This window comes from Anolis carolinensis, chromosome 4 (genome assembly GCF_035594765.1).
Source record: "Anolis carolinensis isolate JA03-04 chromosome 4, rAnoCar3.1.pri, whole genome shotgun sequence".
In the NCBI taxonomy this organism is placed as follows: domain Eukaryota; kingdom Metazoa; phylum Chordata; class Lepidosauria; order Squamata; family Dactyloidae; genus Anolis; species Anolis carolinensis.
Genome location: NC_085844.1, coordinates 34,159,790 through 34,180,226, shown reverse-complemented (window position 1 = coordinate 34,180,226; position 20,437 = coordinate 34,159,790). Strand labels below are relative to the sequence as shown.

The 20,437-nt window shown below is 38.7% G+C and overlaps 2 protein-coding genes across 3 annotated transcripts in view; one reads left to right on the top strand and one right to left on the bottom strand.

The window, feature by feature from the left end:
• Nucleotides 1–11,628, top strand: part of cpne3 (copine 3) — a 38,025-nt gene extending 26,397 nt beyond the window's left edge. For both annotated transcript variants that reach the window (XM_008108421.3, XM_062980207.1), the window contains 6 exons: nucleotides 225–358; nucleotides 4,206–4,260; nucleotides 4,408–4,459; nucleotides 5,292–5,425; nucleotides 8,613–8,849; nucleotides 9,526–11,628. In XM_008108421.3, the coding sequence (XP_008106628.2) occupies nucleotides 225–358; nucleotides 4,206–4,260; nucleotides 4,408–4,459; nucleotides 5,292–5,425; nucleotides 8,613–8,849; nucleotides 9,526–9,648 (735 nt within the window). In that variant the 3' untranslated portion in view covers nucleotides 9,649–11,628. The remainder of the gene's footprint in view (nucleotides 1–224; nucleotides 359–4,205; nucleotides 4,261–4,407; nucleotides 4,460–5,291; nucleotides 5,426–8,612; nucleotides 8,850–9,525) is intronic.
• Nucleotides 11,629–16,353: 4,725 nt separating this feature from the next.
• The window catches only part of cngb3 (cyclic nucleotide gated channel subunit beta 3), a 35,593-nt gene continuing 31,509 nt past the window's right edge, over nucleotides 16,354–20,437 (bottom strand). The window contains exon 15 of the mRNA XM_062980208.1: nucleotides 16,354–19,244. Coding sequence (XP_062836278.1) covers nucleotides 18,843–19,244 — 402 coding nt within the window. The 3' untranslated portion in view covers nucleotides 16,354–18,842. The remainder of the gene's footprint in view (nucleotides 19,245–20,437) is intronic.

The window sequence follows — 20,437 nt, the reverse complement described above, 5'->3', positions numbered from 1 at the left end:
ACAAGATGTCTTGGAACAGGGAAGAGTCCTCGATTTGTAGTCTACACTTTTTCACACATGACTTGATTTTTAAGCAGTAGTACTACATGTTCATTTTTTAAAGGAAGAATCACTTCACATCTCTTCCGTCTTTTAACTGCATGAAGTCTTCCCTTTTGATTTAGGTTCTACTCTGTGTGCGGAGCAAAGTAATTTTCACACCAGTAATGTATCTGTCTTGACAGGTTGGCATTGACTTCACCGGCTCTAATGGAGATCCCCGCTCCCCAGACTCCCTGCATTACATCAGTCCTAATGGAGTGAATGAATACTTGACTGCCATTTGGTCTGTGGGGATGGTCATCCAGGACTACGATGCGTAAGATTTTGTGTGTTTGTTCCATAGATCAAAATAGTAAAATCAGATGATCAAAATTATGATTCAATAATGCATTTTAAAAGATTTGTCTTATTTCCCCTTCTTTTCTCATCCTGATGATGATGATAGTAATAATAATAATAATAATAATAATAATAATAATAATAATAATAATAATGCTTTATTTCCCATCCCCTCTCCCCAAGGGGACTTGAGGCAGCTTACAACAAGAAGAAACAATGTACATAATATCAGTCACACTTACAATCCAAAAAAGGTTACATCAAAACAAACAAGCAAAAGACAAATCACAATACATAGAAGAAAAATAAATCCCAATAAACATATTAATTATAATTCATGAACATCACCTATATAAATATAAAACTTTACAGCACTTAAGACATATAGTACCACTAAAAACATCACAGAACCCGCGCTTGTTGGTAAAAGCAATAAAACCCAATGCAATTAATGCAATTAAAACCTACCTCTTAGTTTACAATTAGCCATTTTCAAATGCCTTCTTCCAAAGCCATGTTTTAAACTACTGTATTTCCTAAAGGTCATTAAAACTGGGGCCATCCTTCCCTCCCTCCCTCCCTGTTCTGGGGTAGAAAATTAGGATTTTTCTTTGTGTCTAGTGTCATGGCTATCTTTAAATGTGTGGTTGGTACCAATTTATGTCACTGATGTATCCTCTCAAAGAATTGAAATACACATCTGTCCTCATGATTTTGTTTATCCGTCTAATTAATGAATGTGATTTTGGAGTAATTACATTAACAATGCATTAAGAATTGCATCGGATTTAGTATTGCATTTCTGGACTCATTCTGTAATCGTGTGGGCATCAGCAAACAACCTGTGTGTATTGTACATGTTCAGAAATTGCATACCTTTGCACCTTTCCAGAAGTTTTTTTGCATGTGAATCCTGAGCTGTCTGGGAAATTTCATGGGCAATACATTGCAGTAGACATGTTTTCATTCTTTATTCTGTTAGGCAGGAGATTTATGAAAAAATTTTTATATTTATATTAAAAAGGTAAAATAATAGACATTGGCAATTTGCAACAGAGAGCATAAGCATGAATTCAGTCTCCTCTTCTGCCAAATAGCTGATTAATAGGGGTGTAGGTCTTTCTAAAGGACGTGCTAACCTAGCTGCTCCCACACATTCTTCATTAGATTGGGTTAATTACATTTTAACCTTTGGGTGCTTTGCTAACAGCACACTACTTTGACCTTTAGGCAATGTCCATTTTTCTCTGCTGGCTTGAGATTTAAAAAGACCACCTTGGTCAGTAACTACTTTCTGATGTCTTTGACACACAGATATGCCTTCCACACTACTACCCAGCACACTTCCTGCTTAAACCATCACTTCCTTTTCTGTAGCATAGAAATGCTTCTGAGTGGTTCCTATGGTTTGACTTGGTTTTGGTTTTAGATTTTCTTGGTTTGGCCTGTCCATGGCCATTCCTCTTTTGAGGGGTTATTTTATGTGCTCCTCAGTTTCATTTAAGAAGTGCATTGAATGTGGGGGAAAAATTCCAGAGAAGGATGGATGCTCTCAAGTATGTCTCATTTGTGTGAAAGCCACAAGGTTGGTTCATATCTTTCCTGCACTGATAGATATTGAAGGTTTATCTTTTCTCAGGCCAGGCATAATCATGATTTGTTCCTCAAGGCACTTCTTTATGGGCATACAGGCTGAGAAAAATAAGCCACTCTACACAGCCTCGGCCACCGTGGTGTTGAATAGTGCTTAAGATCCTTTAAGGCACATATGTCAAACTCAAGGCCCGCAATGCAAATCTGGCCCATCACGTCATTTTATGTAGTTTGCAATATCTGGGCACATTTCAGAGCTTGTAGTATTTTGAGTGGTTGTACTTGTATTTTGTTTTGTGTTTGTTGTTATTTTCAGAACATGATAAATGGATGAAGATGGTGTGTGATATGGTGTCTCAAGTTATTTTACAATATGTTAAGGAGAGTTACATTTATACAGTTTTACATGTACATGTACAGGATGTTTGAAAATGAACTCCCTAGTTTTAATGTAATTATACTTAAAACTAGGGAGTTCTTTTTCAAACACCCTATATAATTTGCAGTGGATTAAACTGCTGAGCTGCTGGTGCAGCGGATTAAACTGCTGAACTTGCTGACCGAAAGGTTGGTGGTTCGAATCCAAGGAGCGGAGTGAGCTCCCGCTGTTAGGCCAAGCTTCTGCCAACCTAGCAGTTCGAAAACATGCAAATGTGAGTAGATCAATAGATCAGGAAAGTAACGGCGCTCCATGCAGTCATGCTGGCCACATGACCTTGGAGGTGTATTTGGACAATGCCAGCCCTTTGGTTTAGAAATGGAGATAATCACCAACCCCCAGAGTCGGACACGACTAGACTTAATGTCAGGGGAAACCTTTACCTTTATTACATTTACAAATGACCTTTTGAAGGCAACCATAAGGCCGATGTGGCCCTCGGTGAAAATGAGTTTGACACCCCTGTCTTCAGACCGCTACACTTCAAACTAGAGTGACATCCACCTTCTGAGAGGACAGTGCAGGCATATAATGAATTTCATTTATGATTTATGGTATATTGTACATCACTGTGTAAAATGTACTGTTGATTCAGCTTGAGGGAAAGGATTCTGAGAAGCAAGCAGCCGTCATAAATGTCTGCAATGCTTCCCACTGAAAATTGTGTTTAATCTTATATCAAGTCTCAGGCGTTATCAGACTCTGTTGGTGTAGCATTTTATTTTTTAAATCCAGAGGCCCTTGAACCAATATGTGACACAGTGTTGCAGTGCATGTATATATGTTTCACTTCTCCCTGTTTCTTAATGGGAATGCTTCAGGTGATTGGAAACAGAGCCCAAGAATTGTGTTTCTTGAATAAATAAAAGTCCTCACCTGGCAACCAGGTTCGTTTCTTTTGAGATGAGCTATCTTGATGATGTTCTGGTGAAGGAAAGCATAAGAAAGGTATGGCAGACATCTGGGGAAGCTCATTGGCATGCCCAAATGGAAAAGGCAAACTGAGAAGAATGTGAGGCCCAGAGAAACAAGTTAGTTTTTCATCAGAGTTAAAAGCTAGCAGCACTCAGTCAGATGGCTGTTCATTTTTGTTTATGCGTGGTGATGGCCATTTTGATTGTTTTTGTGAGGTATCACCATTAACATTGCCTGATTGGAAACAATTCCAATACATGTCAGCTTCAACAATGCAGTCAAGATGTGGATCTGGATATTTCCAATTTTATTTTTTTTCAGTACAATTTTAATATATCTGGTGCCCTTTGGTGGTGGTCTGTCCACTGAAATAAGATGACAATGGCACAACTCAGTAGGAAATTCTTAATGCTTTAATACATAGGCTGATATCTTAATACAAGTCAGCAACTTTTCCAGAAAGAAATAATTTTTTTGTCCTATCTTCCCTTCAAACTGTTTACTACTCATCTACTCCAGAGTATAAGAAGGAAGGGTTGAAAAATAGCTGTGGGGGTTGTGGGGGAAAAAGAGATGAGCAAAAGCATTTCTTTTCCTGAACCATGCAGTCCTGTAAACGTATACCCACTGAGTGCAATGAGAATAGCTCCAAATAAGCTGCTACAGGACTGTAGACTCAGTTAACTTATATTAGAATCTAAACTATGGTTGACATATGACATTATTGCTAGATGAAAATAAACAATTTAAGGTACTGTTCATTAAACTATCCTTAGCATTTAATAATGGCAATATGAATAGATTAACATTTTTGGTTTATGGTGGCTGTGAAAATGTGTGCTTGCTTGTAATAACTTTCTCTAAATTGCTTTTACAGGGATAAAATGTTCCCAGCATTTGGATTTGGTGCGCAAATCCCTCCATCATGGCAGGTAAACTATTTACCTGTTTGAGAATATTGTTTAACCTAAACCAAAGGTTTTTTTTTTAAATGGGGACAAGCAATGCATGAAAGAAAGCAGCTTGATTATTAGGGATGAAACTATTAAAACAATTGCATATTCTCCATGTATTCACAGGTGTCTCATGAGTTCCCACTAAACTTTAACCCATCAAACCCATTCTGCAGTGGTAAGTTTAAAATGTTTAAGGATGTCCTGGCATTTTTAAGGTTACTAATAGCAAAGGTGGCAGCCTCATCAGTGGTTGATTGTGGCTTTTTAGGCAGACACCATTAATACTACAAAATTTGGAGGGGGGATGGGAGAGGCTAGTATAGATCAAGTACAGAAATAACAATCGCAAAATAACCTGCATCTTATTAGCTTAGGAAGGTTTAACAGCAAAAACCTAAAAATATAGGAAGAAAAATTTGTAAAATAATTGTAAAATTTATTGATGTATTAAAATATGATAAACGAAAGACTTATCAGGCATTTAAGTATGTTATGATCGCTTCTTGTGATTTCTTTGTTTGTGCTCTTAGCTCTTGTTTGTACCATTAAAATTTGGTAATACAAAAAGTAATTGAAATATGAGCCTGTGGTACTTGGTGCTTTCTCCTACAAATATTTTATGGTGGCAGTAAATAACTTCTCCCCATATCCTCATGTTTTCGGGTATCGCTGCCATCCTGGAAGAAAATATTTCAGTGGCAGATATTACAGGTTTCGCTTTAAAGACCATATAGTCATAGTTGCCATTCATTGTGTGCTGCCAACAAGATTACTTTCTGAAACTCCTTGAAATATTTTCCCGCCTACTCCCATTATGTTTGATGAACTAGTCTAGTTACCTTTACAATCCCGACGCTAGCTGTAGGTCTCAGTCTTTCTTCACAAGCACAACCTATTTAAAATGCAATGGTATATTGAAGGCTTATTCCATAAAGAGAGGTCCATAAAACCATGAGAAAGATGAACATATGAAAAAGTAGTGAGGTGTGTATATTTATTCTTCTCAGGGATCCAAGGTATTGTGGATGCATACCGGGTCTGTCTTCCTCAAGTAAGATTGTATGGGCCTACCAATTTTTCACCAATAATAAATCACGTGGCAAGATTTGCTGCAGCTGCTACACAGCAAAAGACAGCATCAGTAAGTATCTCAGTGTTACTATATGGCTCCACTGTTACTCATAACGTGTTCTCTAGACAAGAGACAGAAAGTTGCATGAAACAAGAGTTAGCTGCCTTACCAGCAGAGATTAGCACCTCTAGTCCTCAGTGACTGGAGACTGTTCCTGTCTTGCCTGGGCTGTCTGTAAACCCAATCACAATCTTTCACATTCTGTTTCACATTTGTGAGAAGTAAATTATATTGTTTAGCACGATGGTAGTAGGTTTGAAAACAAAAAAGGAGACTAGCACCACATGCTAATAAATGCTGAATTGTTTATTCCTTTAAAATGCCTGACAGTTTGGCTTGTATGAGAAAGGCCTTCTTCGGGGTTTAAAAACAGAACATAAATGTGAATTTCTTACAAATGCAGGCAATCCCCGAGTTAAAACATCTGACTTACAAATGATTCATAGTTAAGAACGAGTGAGACACCAGGAAGTGAGAAGAATCTAACTCTCGGAAGGGAAATTCACTCCTGAAAGAGTTATCATGGGGAAAATGGGTCTCCACTGAAGTTTCCTCACAGATCAATTTTTTTCAAAATCCAATTATCACAGGGACAGAAAGTGAGATGAAATCTTCTGACAATAAACAAACACCATAGGGTTGTTAACCCTTCCCTATGCTATCCAAAGGAGCCCCGGTGGCAAAGTGTTAAAGCACTAAGCTGCTGAACTTGCAGATCGAAAGGTCCCAGGTTTAAACCCCGGGAGCGGCATGAGCGGCTGCTGTTAGCTCCAGCTTCTGCCAACCTAGCAGTTCGAAAACATGCCAATGAGAGTTGATCAATAGGTACCGCTCCGGCGGGAAGGTAACGGCGCTCCATGCAGTCATGCTGGCCACATGACCTTGGAGGTGTCTACAGACAACGGCGGCTCTTCGGCTTAGAAATGGAGATGAGCACCAACCCCCAGAGTCAGACATGACTGGACTTAACGTCAGGGGAAAACCTTTACCTTTTTTTTAATGCTATCGAAAGCTTTAAAAACATTGGCTGGAGTTACATTTTAAAAATGTACCAGTTCAGACGTATTAACATATTCAAAATTTACATAACCTATCTTATTCGTAATTTGGGGACTGTCTGTATTATAAAAGACAGGATGGCATTAAATTAATCATATCCTATTAATGGTGTGTATAGTTTTACATGAAACAATAATGTGATCTTCTGTATATTTATGGGATATGGTTAATATTGTCCTGTCTTTTAAAATAACTTAATATTTGCCCTTCATCGTACAAACCAAAACATGTTGAGGTTTTTAAAGAATATACAATTGACATCCACAGCAGAGCTTTCCAAATTTTTTATGTTGATGACATGCTTTTTAGACATACATCTTTTCGCAATATGGTAATTCAGTTTAACTAGCAAACTGGAAGTTAAACCAACCCCTTATAAGATTTTTGTTATATTATATTTTGTTATAATAAGTTTCATATAATCTTTACTGTATAAATGAGGTTTGAAAAGGTTCTCTGTACACTACTTGTGTACTACACTTGATTCTTGTGTCGTTTCCTCTATAGCTGCTCCATGTGGTTCATCACAAACATGGTTGTCAATAGATTTTAATTTCCTAATTAGAAACTTATCAATTTTTGTAGTAATTACTGCACTTCAATCAACAAATTGTGAAAATAATAAAAAGTCATAACAGTACACCAGCACTCCACTTTTATAGTGATTAAACCTCTCTGAAGGTTTTTGAACAGTGGCTGGATTGTCATTTAGGGGTGCTTCAACTGTGGATGACCTTTGGGACTCTCTTCAAACCTTAGTAAAGTATCAACTGAGAGTCCAGTGAAATCTGCTTTTTTGGAGGGTTTTGAGCTGATGTTGGTTGGCTGTCTGTGGGGCGCCCTTTGGGGGTCTCTTCCAACTCTGCACAGCCAGTGGGGGAAGGGCTTAGCTTCCAAGGAACCTAGTATTCCCTTCTTCCCTTTGGCCAGGGGAAGGGCTCAGCTCTCCCTTCAGCTGATCTATAAGCCTAATTCTCCATTTAGCCATCCAAGGGGCTCGGCTCTCACTCCCCCCCCCCCTTTGTCTGGGGTTGCTGCCATTGAGGTGGAGAGCTGAGGACAATAGAGAGGAGGATGCCTGAGCTTTTAAGCTAAGGCTGAGTGGCCATCTGTTGGGGGTCCTTTTAATGCGATTTTCCTGCTTCTTGACAGGGGGTTGGCCTTGATGGCCCACAAGGTCTCTTCTCACTTTATGATTCTATGCCGGAGCCTCGAGATTGGTGCTGCCAAGTGGCTGCCGCTGCTGCTCCTACTAGTGCCTCTGCCACCTCCCCCTCTTCGTCCTAGAGCTTCCACCAGGCAGCCTGTTTTTGTCGTGACCGGGAAGAAGGGAAACATTTTTCATGCAATGCACCTGCAAAAAACAGGTGCCATACTAGTGTGTCACGGCATACAGTTTGGAAAGCTCTGGTATACGGTATTAGCATGTGCAGCACATCTTCTCTTTCCTGCTTACATACTTCATTTTAAGAACTCTCGTTACTTTTGCTTGGAGCCGATCACAATAATGTTTTACAGCATTTTGTAAATTGATTACTAAAATGAATAAAAAGGAACATTTGTTGGATGCATCTCATCCAAGTACCTCCAAACATTAAAGATCAGATTGTGAATATGCAAAGAATTTTTGGGAGTAAAAATGTCAAGATTTGTAAGCATTATTTTTTGGAAGAGGGGGACTTGAGATGTGGACATTCCTATAATTATTTTCTCCCATCCCTGAACTGGATTCTTGTGGGCTATTGCTGCTTAGCTGGGTCTTAAAGAGCTCAGGGACCTTTAAATCTTGAAGGTCCTGCCCCCTGCACTTTTCAGCGTGGAGATTGATAGCAAGCACAAGTTGTGTCTGGCTACTCAAGCCATTTAAAGTTTTTAGATTTATATAGACACAACCTTAATTTTTCACTTTATTAAGTTGTCTTACCATGGCAACTTCAATTCCAGGGTAGTTTTGAAAGCAAGCAACAAATCATGTTTCAACATGTCTATCCTCAAAGAATTGGTTTTGGTTTTATGGTTCTCTTGATGAGTATGTGATTCAAAAGAAAAGACACCTTTTTCTTCTTCATGTTGGGCCATCTCCAGTTATAATCTGAGTGTACATTTCTCCTCTTGTTCTTGTGCATTTGTTCAATAGAGTTATTTTGTGCTCCTCATTATCACTGATGGTGTGATAACAGACCTAGATGAGACCCGATCTGCCATTGTTAATGCTGCCAAACTTCCCATGTCCATTATCATTGTTGGTGTTGGAGGGGCTGATTTCAGCGCCATGGAGTTCCTTGACAGTGACAGTGGAGCCTTGAGATCACTGTCAGGGGAGGCTGCTATCAGAGACATTGTCCAGTTTGTGCCATTTCGGCAGTTTCAGAATGTAAGTATTTCTGCTGTTACACGTAATTTGAGTTGCGTATTCAGCCATCTTTCTTTTTAAGTCTGAATGAATCAGAATGGCAGTTCTAATGTGAGATTTAGTGACACTGACATAATAGAACTTTTGACAACAGTTTCATCTGAAGCAATTTAGTTGTACTCATTATTATTGGATGTCTCATTTTTTCTTTCTAAAAAAAGACTCAAAGCTGCTTACAGTAAAACCAACAAATATAATGTAAAGCCTAAAAAATACAAACAATAGAATAGAATTAAATATTAGCAGTATTAGAGATAAACAGTTTAAACCAGTCATAGGTTAACTTCGACTCTCCAGGTGTTTTGGACTTCAACTCCCATAATTCCTAACAGGCTGTTAGAAATTGTGGGAGTTGAAGCTCAAAACACCTGGAGGGCCAAAGTTTGCCCATGTCTGGTTTAAACTGTTTAATACTGTCAATAACCGTGAAAATCAATTACCACTACACACATACACCCCCCCCCCCCCCGAGTTGATCTTAAAAAAATTCCTTCTTTGAAATCCTCCCTGAATAAAAAGGTTTTTAGCCTGCTGCCAGAAGGATAGCAGAGAGGGGGCCATTCTGGATTCCCCAGAAAGAAGGGAGTTCTAGACGGTCTGTGTTCATATTTTGGTTTCTATCTTTTTTAAAAATAAGGCTCCCAAGGAAGCTCTGGCTCAGAGTGTCTTAGCAGAAGTGCCGCAGCAAGTGGTGAACTATTTCAGCATGTTCAAGCTCCAGCCGCCAAAGAAGCCTGAAGCAAAGCCAGAGGGGAGCTGAACCAAAGATGCCAATATCCTTTGCCTAGGTGGAGAGTCCCTGCACCACCTGCCTCCTTCATTCGTCGCATAAGTATATAAAGTGTTAAGATTGTCTTGCTCATTTTTGTTCTCTGTTGCAAAAGACATCATTTTGTTTAACAATCCATGCAGATTGAAAAACAACTCAGGCATACTATGCAACTTTTGGGAAAGCAGAGCAGTTAGCTACATCATCAACTCTTTTGATTCCTTCTCTGTGGGGCCTGGAACAAAGCACAGTAACTGCCTCATAGTGATAAGTTGCAAAACAAACACACTGTTTTGGTGCCTTAGAAATAGTTGTTGCTGCAATTTGACTTCTTACGTGAAAGGACTCTGGCTTGCAGAAGTGTAGTATAAAACATGTAATCACTTGCGAAGAAGCATCAGGGCCATGGCAGGGCACAACCTTTCTCAGAAGCATCTATCTATATTTTGCCTCTGTTCCTTGTTTACTAGCTTTCTGTGCTGAATCTGAATACTTACACCTTGAAAATTTTTAATAGTATAAAATAATATAAAAATATAATATGGAACGGAAGTGTTTTAAGACTTGCAGGTTATATTATTTTAAATCAAGGTATGCCATTTACATATGCTCTAACGTTGCCATCAGTTAGTACCTCTCTATTCTGCATACAGAGGACATACGTGTCATAAGGATTTTATTGTGTCATTTTACAAAACCAGTTAACTTTTGAAGACTATAACTGTAGAGGGACAGCATGTTATTTATCATGTATTAGCAAGCCTTGCACCTGCCAATAGGGAGTAGTTCTCTTCATGGAGATTATTTTCCCAAAGTTTTATTTTGTATACAAAGTGGAATATTTGGCCTAAACTTAGCTATTAGACCCAACTGATAGAATTCAATGGAATGTTCTAGTTGGGGCTAATAATTGGATTTAGGCTTATAAAAAGTATTTATAATAACTTGGTGTAGCTAGTTCCAGGATGCTTCTGTCTTCTTCATTCTGCTAATCTGTAACTGACCCAGAATGATCACAGCCTCCTGTTTGTCACAACACAAGTTAAATTATTGTTATCTAGGGTCCATAGTGCCTTTGGGAATCACTTTTAGTTACCTATTTAGTTTACTAACTGCAAGGAATTTGTTCACATTTTACCTGGCTTCAACATTTCTTCATCTCAAAACTTCATTGATTAGTAGCCCACGAGGCTTTCAGTGGAAATAATTTCTTGTACTTGGTTAGAGTGTTGCCAGTAAGCCAGATATGTATATAGTATTTCTGTTTTCTTTATATAATACAAGTGAAATGGGTTAAGCTGAACCCTCTGAAAATTATTGTGAAATGTATAATGTGATAGATTATAAAGACGAGCCCCAAATGGCCAGAAACCAAAATCTGTGTTAATCGTACAAGATAGAGATGCTAGCATTCATGTGTTCTCCTCTAACACAGGAATTACCTGTCTTACATCTTTGGTACTTTTTATCTTATCACAAGTTCAATTCATCTGAAGCTTAAACTGGTGTCTTTAGGTTGGTAATTTTGAATGTATCCAATAAAATGGCATATTTACTTTCTTAAGTGAAGGTGATCGATCTATAAATAGCCATTTATTGCTGTAATAGAAAATGTTGTTCCCACTAGAAATATTTTGTACTAAAATGTCTCTTTATTGATGTCTTTGTAACAACCTGTAACAACCTGTTGGAAACTTTCTGTTCCCATTACAAAAATGTCACTGACTTTTCGCTAACTCTCTTAATTAAGATCATGATTTCTAAGCTAATATCAAACCAAAACATATCCCTGGAATGTGGATGTGTGTTGTGATGCCAGATGTTTTATAAATATTAATTTACTGGATTATGGGCAGCCTTTTCAAAATTTGCTTGCAATCAAAATGTTCATTGTTTTTTTAAAAATTCCAACAAAGTCTATAAATGCTTCCATATTTGTAGTGCTATTTAACAATAAAGTTTGTAAAATTATCCATTTTCACTTTTGTTGCATCATACATTTGTTTTTAGACAGTAGAGGGAAAGCATTTTCTATGGGTGCTTTTTCAACATGCATTTCAGCCAATCTGTTCTTTCCATTTTGTTATCTCCCAGTAGACCATTCTGTAAATGTGCTGTATCTCAGCTCCTACAGAGTTTATAATTGACTGCCAAACCAACTACAGTTTCCCCCTTTTGAACATCTTTGAATAAATTGATATAAATTATATTTGCAAGAATAAAATTCCTGATTTATCAATAGAATATTTACTGAAATTACGCTAAATACAGGTTGAACATCCCTCATCCAGAATTCTGGAATCTGAAAAATACTCCATAAGTGGCTGAGATAGTGACACCTTTGCGTTCTGATGGTTCATCTAATCTAAATCTAATCTAAATCTAATCTAATTTAATCTAAATCTAAATCCATAATAAAAGTGAAAACTTGTATGTGTGTATGGCACGGGTGTCTGCTCACACAGACAGCCTCCAGCCTCCACAAACAGGCTATAGTTCCCAGTGCGGTGAAGCCAGCAAGTCACTCCTTTGCACTGACATTGCGGTTACAGCGAGCTCCATGAACATGTAGCCCAACCCCTGCCAATGTCCTCCCCAAACACTACGGCCCGCCACCCAAGGAATGCTTTCATTTGGAGACCATTTTATCCTAGATTTTGCTTTTTCTTCCACCACAGGTAAGCATCCCAGGGTTCTCCATTGCTGTGAAATTTGCATGACCCCACCTACTGCCCTTGCACCACAGGCAGGCATCCCAGAGTTCTCAATTGCTGTGGAATTTCCATAACCCCGCCTACTGCCCTTTCCTTTCAAATCTATCTGCATAACAAACACAGCAGAACTGATCTGCAACTAAACTTACTGGAGGAGTTTGGAGGATTGACACCACATGGTGGAAGTTGCAGTTCACCCTGCATCAAATCAGAGCACTGTGACTCCTACTGGTGAATTTAGAGGAGTTGTAGTTCACCTACACCCAGAACACACTATGAACCCAAACAATGTTGGGTCAGGACCAAACTTGCCATGATTTGAATACTGATGGGTTTGGAGGGGAATTGGCCTGGACATTTGGGAGTTGTAGGTACTGGGATTTATAGTTCACCTGCAATGAATGAGCACTTTGAACCCCACCAAGGATGGACCAGGACCAAACTTGGCACACAGAGTCCCCATAACCAATAGAACATATTGGACCAGTTTGGGGAAAAGGGAGTTATAGTTCACCTGCATCCAGAGAAACGGTGACCCCCACCGACAATGGACTGGGACCACACTTCGCACAGAGAAGCCTCATGACCAACTGAACATACTGCTGGTGTTGGAGGAAGGGGCCTTTATTTTTGGAGTTGTAGTTCACCTGCATCCAAACACCACTGAACCCAGCCAATGACGGATCTGGACCAAACTTGGCACACTGACTGAACATTGCCTGCTGTGAATACTGACAGATGTTTCAAGACACTTGCCCCGGAACTCTGGGAGTTGTAGTCGTTCACCCCCATCCAGAGAGTACTGCAGCCAGATGATGACCACTCAATGACATATCTGGACCACACTTGGTACAAAGGCCCAAAATTGCCAACTTTTCATACTGGCAGGGTTTGGGGAGGATTGAGCCACGATTCTGAGAATTGTAGATCACCCACTCCAAACAGAATACATAACATTGAAAGACAAATAATACTGTTCTCAAATGACCCGGGCACCGCCGGGTCCCCAAGCTAGTTGTACATACAGTTTATTTCAGGTATAAAATTGTTAAAAATATTGTATGAAATTACTTCTTGCTACTGTATATAGTTTATATAAAACCTAAATGAATTTTGTGTTTGGACTTGGGTCCCTTCTCTCAAGATCTAGTATGTATTTATATGCAAATACATATACAGTATTCCAAAATCCAAAACACTTCTGGTCCCAGGCATTTTGGATAAGAGATACTTGTCTGTTGTTTTTCTCTGTTTTCTATATGCTGTGTCTACATGAGTTTTCTGACAACACAGTCATGCCACCTTGTGGTAGAACTTGATTATTGGTATTTTTGTAGTAAAAAGAAAATCAGTATTTATATGAAGCGTATACTGTTCCTTGTGTTTGACCACAAAATTCATTTCAGATGTGGTGTTATCTTAGTAGTATATAATGCAATGTATTTAATTCATCATAAACCTCTTAATGGTCATTTGTTAGTCTTTTGACAAGGAAAGGTGAGTGAGTCCTCAATTACCAGTCCACATCAAATTTCATCCAGTTGCATTCAGTGGGCACAAATATGGTACTAAGTCTCTGGTACAATAGGAAAAACATTCCAGTTTCCCCATCTCAGATATCTTGAGATAAACTGATCTTCTGTATCAAATCTTTGTAATTCTATGCCCGTCTTTGTTTTTCTGGCAATGAGTACTTAATGTCTGTGTGATGCTGGAGGAGATAAGAAAAATGCTTTCCTTTTACTAATGTTTCTTCTGTTCTTATTGGATTTTGTTTGTTTTTCAAACTGAGAAAACTGAAGACATTCCTTATAGTTGAGTATTTTTAGCTCCATATATAAGGAAAAAATCAAATTTAAGTAAATAAATCTGAGTTATAATTTCATGAATAGGCTGTGCTTTTAACATAATGGTTTGTTCTGTTTGAGTTTCTGATTTTAAGGTGCCCTGTTGGTGGCTGCTTTACAGGAAAGGTTGACATTTATGTGGAAATCACTTTCCCCCAGATGATGGAACATGTCTCTTTGAAGCATAAAACTATAAGATCCTGATTTATATGGGGCAAAATAAAGTATGTTTACTAATATGCTGATTGCCCAGCAATTTTCTCTGAATGTGGGATTTGCTGCAGTTTAATACTCAGGTACTTGTAATAATATGAAGTATCAGAATTAACTTATGTCCTGTTCCTGAGATTCTCTCCCTAATCTGACGACATTAAATAAAAAAGGCTCATAAAGCAGCAGATTGTATTTAAAACAGCTCAGTTAGGCAGGAATTGACCTTTCTGCTGGCAGTAGTTTATTAGCCTAGGAAAGGAAGAAATGAGAATTACTCTGGAGGTTTGCTGCTCTAAATGAAATAGTGGAACATGATGGAAGGCCATAAGGAAAAATACTCTAGCGGGGAAAATCTATTACAGACCCCTTCCCATCTAGTTGGTTTTCAACAGCTATACTTCCTGAAACAGAATTTCCTCTGTGACCCAGGGAAGATTTCAGGAGCTGTGAGTGAGCTTTTCCCACTTTGCTGATAATCAGAAAGGTGGCACAGAAGGCTGTGTGATGTGATATGTATGTGTGAGGTGGAGTAGTCAAAAGAAAACTGATTACAACAATAAGCATGGGTTTCTCAAACAATTATTGTACCCTTCTTCAAAAATGGTTATTGAAAGTACTGAAGCAACCAGTCAGCTTGATGTCAATATTGTATCTGGAAAAAAAATATAAAATGCACCAGTAAACATTCTGTGGACACTCAGAAAAGAATGCTCTAATAACTAAAAGCCACCAAATATTTCTCAAAAGCAAATTATGCCAGACTAAATGTCTTTTATTTCTTAAGGTGACAAGTTTCATAGTTTGGGGAATGATATAGGAGCAGTGAATTCTTGATTTCAGCAAAGCTCTTGACAGTCTTCTGTGACATTCTTAAAGAAAAATGGGTTAATACAGTGCTGTTGCTAGCTGGATTTTTAACTGGTTGATGGAACAAACTCAAAAGTGTATTCATCAATGGTTGATTTTCCTTCTGGAGATAAGTTACTAGTAGGATGGCACTGGGTGCTGTCCTGGGCCCACTGTTGTTCCACATCTTTTTATATAACTTCAAAGTATCCTTTGGGAAAATGGTGTAAATCAAATAAATAGGGTAACAAAACTGAGGCTATTCTTATCAAATTGAGATAGCTCATATCCTAGAAGGATTAATTTAAAATACTGATTAGTGTGCTCGACCAAAATAACAAAATGAATAAATGCAAAATACTACACTTAGGCAGAAAAATGAAATGCACAAATATCACATGATGACATCTGGATCAACAACAGCACATGTGAATAACAGGATTTTTAGTAGACTAAATGTTATACATGAATGAACTATGGGCTATGATGCCCAAAAAGCCTGTGCAATTTCTAGGCTGTATCAACTGAAGGTTAGGACAGATGCTCACCTGTAACAAGTTTTTCAACTGGTCACCTATACACTCAAACAAAGGCCTGTTCCTAGTCACTTCACTATGCATCTCATGAAGTAGACTTAAGACTATGAAAGCTTGTGCTGCCAACTTCTTTATCTCAGTCTCGGAGGTGATAGAAATTCCTGCTGCATACTGATCCAGACGAACAGGGCTGTCTGAATGACTATTAAAAGTACAGGAGTTCTTTCCAGCTTTCAATTGGGCAACGCTATCTGTTTGTCACTGTTGCATAGTCACGTACTTCATTGATCACACATAAATGGCTTCTTGTTATTGGGTCCACACACTTTTTGGTGCCTTTCCCAAGATTACCAAGCGGTGGTGAGGCCCCTTTTCCTAAAGGCACATGCTGCTAGTTGGAACTAAGTAGGACTGCTGCAAAGAGAAGTGTTTACCATTTTTTTAATTTTCTAAGTATATCTCTGAAGCTTTGTGTGGCCCAGAGACATCTGGGGAAATAAAGATGTACAATTACGTACAAATTAAAGCATCAGTCAACTATATTTGTGACTAATTTTTATTTACTTGCAAAGAATGTACCACATTATCCACCTAAAGAGTAGTTTACAAATAAGATTCCCTGGTAGTGTTCTAGTCAAGCAGATCAAAAGAATTACTGGCAATCATTGATAAAATTAATATAATTAAAACATCAAAAATACACCACTAGAAGAAAGAAGAGCATTCAGCTCAATTAAAAGCCCCTTCCACAGCAAAACAGCATACTTTCTCTTTATAGAGTCAACTGAATCTGTCCACATCTAGCATTACAGATGCTGATCATTCTCTGGGCAGATTTAAATTGCAGCCCTATGTGCAGTTATTTGGGAGTAAGCCATGTTATACAAGTAGAACTTCTTCCAACCAAACCTACACAGGAATTCTGGCCATGGGATTTGGGGAATTATAGTCAACAAGTAGTTTTTGATGCTTCTCTTCAGCCTCATTATTCTGAGGCTGCATTGCATTTTGTTGCACACCAGTTAGATCAAGAGAATTAAAGCAATTGACCTCTCTTTCTGACCTACAAGTTAAATAACTGGCTCTGAAAAAGAATGTACTCTATTTAACATTGCATAGTACTTTGAGGTGAAATTAGCCAGCTCCTCTGATACGTTTTTAAAAAGTGATCATGGGATTATTTTGTTTCTTTTTACAGATGGTACTACTTACCTATATACAAGGGTACTAGTGAAAAAGTATTGTTAAACACAGCAGAATTTGTGCTGCCTGGAGTTTACCATTAGAGCAGTGGTTCTCAACCTGTGGGTCTCCAGGAGTTTTGGCCTATAATTCCCAGAAATCCCAGCCAGTTTACTAGTTGTTAGGATTTCTGGGAGTTGAAGGCCAAAACATATGGGGATCACACAGGTTGAGAATCACTGCATGAGAGGGCTGAGAAGGAGGAACTGCCAGGAATCCACTTGTCAAAAATGAAGGAAGCTGATTTGTGGGGGAAATAAAACCTATCAGCATGTTAAATAGAACAGATATTTCTGTGGGTATTGTTGGACTGTGATCCCCAGAAGCCCTAGCCAGAAAAGTCAATAGTGAAGAGTGCTGGGAATTACAACCCAACTATAACTGGACAACTATATGACACCTCCCCCCCCCCCCTCCAGAACACACACAAAGCTACCCCGAGCCATTACGTTTGTTATGGTTTTTAAGGTCAAGCTAAAATGCACTATTTTATTCTACGTATACATTGAACATCCCTTATGTGGAAAAACAAGCCCTTTCCTATAAAAATCCTGTTCAGAAATTGGAGTCTAGATCAGGCATCCTCAAACTCCAGCCCTCCCAACTGTTTGGGCCTCCAACTTCCAGAATTCCTTACCATTGAACAAACTAGCTAGGGCTTTTGGAAGCTTGTTTAGATCCAGTTAATGGTCTTTTAGGCTTCCTCCATGTGAACAGGAGTTCATGTTTTCAATAATAAGAATTATATGTCACGGAGGGATTTTAGAAATGCTTAAGTAGAACCTGGATAAAAAAAGCTGGAAGCCACTTCACTGGATAGATAGATAGATAGATAGATAGATAGATAGATAGATAGATAGATAGATAGATAGATAGGCAGGCCAACCAATGTGCCCCTCTACTGATATTCTTCAGAGGTCATTTGTTTCCATGTTGTTTTATTATCTGGGAGGGTTTTCTGCATCAGATACTGAAATAAATTGGTTTATTTGTGACAAAATAGCTCAGTTTGACATAGATTTGCTGGGAGGAACAGCACTTCCAGCTCTGCCTCAGATGACAGTTTGTCTTGGGTTGGGTTGGATTTGCTGCTGAACATCTAAAAACCATCAAAATGAAATCACCTAGAGTTATAAACGGTAAAGTAACTCAGGGTTACACACTTTTAATTGCTCCATATTCATATATGCTATGTATTTTTATTGTTACAATTGTAAATAACTCCCCAAGCCCATCTTAACCTGAGGGACAGAGGTCTGTGGCACAGGCAAAGACCAGCCTCCTCTAATCCCCAAACCACAGCATAATGAGTAGTTTCTAGAGATCGATTCCTTAGGTCATTCATAACTACATTTATGTAGTTATGAATGTGATATAGGATCTTAGTCATTATTTATAAAATTATAATATTATGTAATATAGGAAACTATTGATACAAACACAGCTAAGGTTCTTGGGGTCCTTGTCCTTTTTCTGTTTGTGACAAGAAAAGCTGATCCAACACCTTGCAGTTCAAATCCCAGTTGCCTTCCTAAAACATGATTCTTGTGGATTCCTTCTCCAGCTGTGTTCTCCCAGATCTTTTCAACTGTTTCACTGGATTCATATGCGAGCTGAGGCAGAACCTGCTCAGGTGCTGCCCCGCCAATCATCTTTCACTTGAATATGCAGAGACTGCCTGAAAATGGCTGCACTTTTATGAACGAAAGCTTAGATCCTGGGAAAGCTGAATTGAGTTTCCCCGACGCACAGCACAGGATATAATGAATGGCATAAGAATTTGCCAGTTATGTTTGCTTTTTTTCTTTGACTTCAACAGTAAGGATTTCTCCTTCTCCAGGTACAGTGGAAGGTCCCATGGTAATGATGAGGGACTGGTCAGTGATTCCTCTCAGCAAACTTGGTTTAGGAGGAGAGGGGGGACGGGGAGGAGGAGGTGGTGGCGGTGGCTGGCAACTGGCAATTGGCTCTTCCTTCTGGGCAACTGGCTTAGGTTGTGTTTGAGGTGCTTGATCCTGAGGAACAGGTGGTTGCTTATCTTCTGTTGGTTTGGTTTGAAGCTGTACTTTCATCTTTCCATTTTTTCCCTTTTCTGCCTTTTCTTTTTCTGCCTTTTCTTTTTCTTCTTTTTCTCTCCTTTCTTGTTCTTCCTTTGTTTGTCTTTCTTGTTCCTGTCTTTCTTTTTCTTCCTGAAACAAAAACAGTCAAATATTAACTCCTCTTTTCCTTTTCCTTTTCTGCCTTTTCTTTTTCTTCCTTTTCCTTCCTTTCTTGTTCTTGCCTTTCCTTTTCTTCCTGAAACAGAAACAGTTAAGCATTGTTAAATAAAAATGCACTATGGGAATTGAAGAAGACCACATAGTCATTCATAGAGAAAAATGGTGAGGACAATCTTGGAAGAACAGCTCTCATTTCATAGAATTATAGAATCATAAAATAGAGTTGGAAGAGATCACATGGGTCATCTAGTCCAACCCCCTTGCCATGCAGGAAAAGCATGATCAAAGTGTCTCTGACAGATGGCCATCCAGCTTCTGTTTAAAAGCTTCCCAGGAAGGAGTTTCCACCACACTCCGAAACAGAAAGTTCTACTGTTGAACAGCTTGTACAGTCAGGAAGTTCTTTCTAATGTTCAGGTGGGATCTCCTTTCCTGTAATTTGAACCCATTGCTCCTAGTTTCAAGGGTAGCAGAAAACAGATTTGCTCTCTCTCCCTTACAACATCTTTTCAAAAATTTATACATGGCTATCATGTTTTGTCTCAACCTTATGTCCTACAGGCTAAACATAGCCAGTTCTTTAAGATGCTCCTCATAGGGCATGGTCTCCAGACCTTTGATCATTTTAGTTGCGCTCCTCTGGACACCTTCTAGCTTGTCAATATCTCTTGAACTGTGGTGTCCAGAATTGGACACAGTATTCCAGGTGAGATCTAGCCAAAGCAGAATACAAGGACACCATGACTTGCCTCAATCTAGACACTATACTCCTTTTGATGCAGCCCAAAATCCCATTGGCTTTTTAAGCTGCTGCATCATACTGCTGGCTCATGTTCAACTTGTTGTCCGTGAAGACTCCAAGATCTTTCTCACATTGACTGCTGTATTTTACATTTGTCCTTGTTGAAATTCATTTTGTTAGTTTTGCCCAGCTCTCTAATATGTTAAGGTCCTTTTGTTTTTAATTTGGTATGAAATGGCATTTGGTGAGCTATTCAAAATTTCTAATAGGATTCAATGATGATATAAATGATCACAGAATTGTCCAGAAGTCAATTCACTAAAACACCCTAAGGATCTGTCTAATTTTGGAAGCTAAGTAGGATCAGCTCTGATAAGCACTTGGATGGGAGATAACCAAATGAATATCAAATGCTATAGGC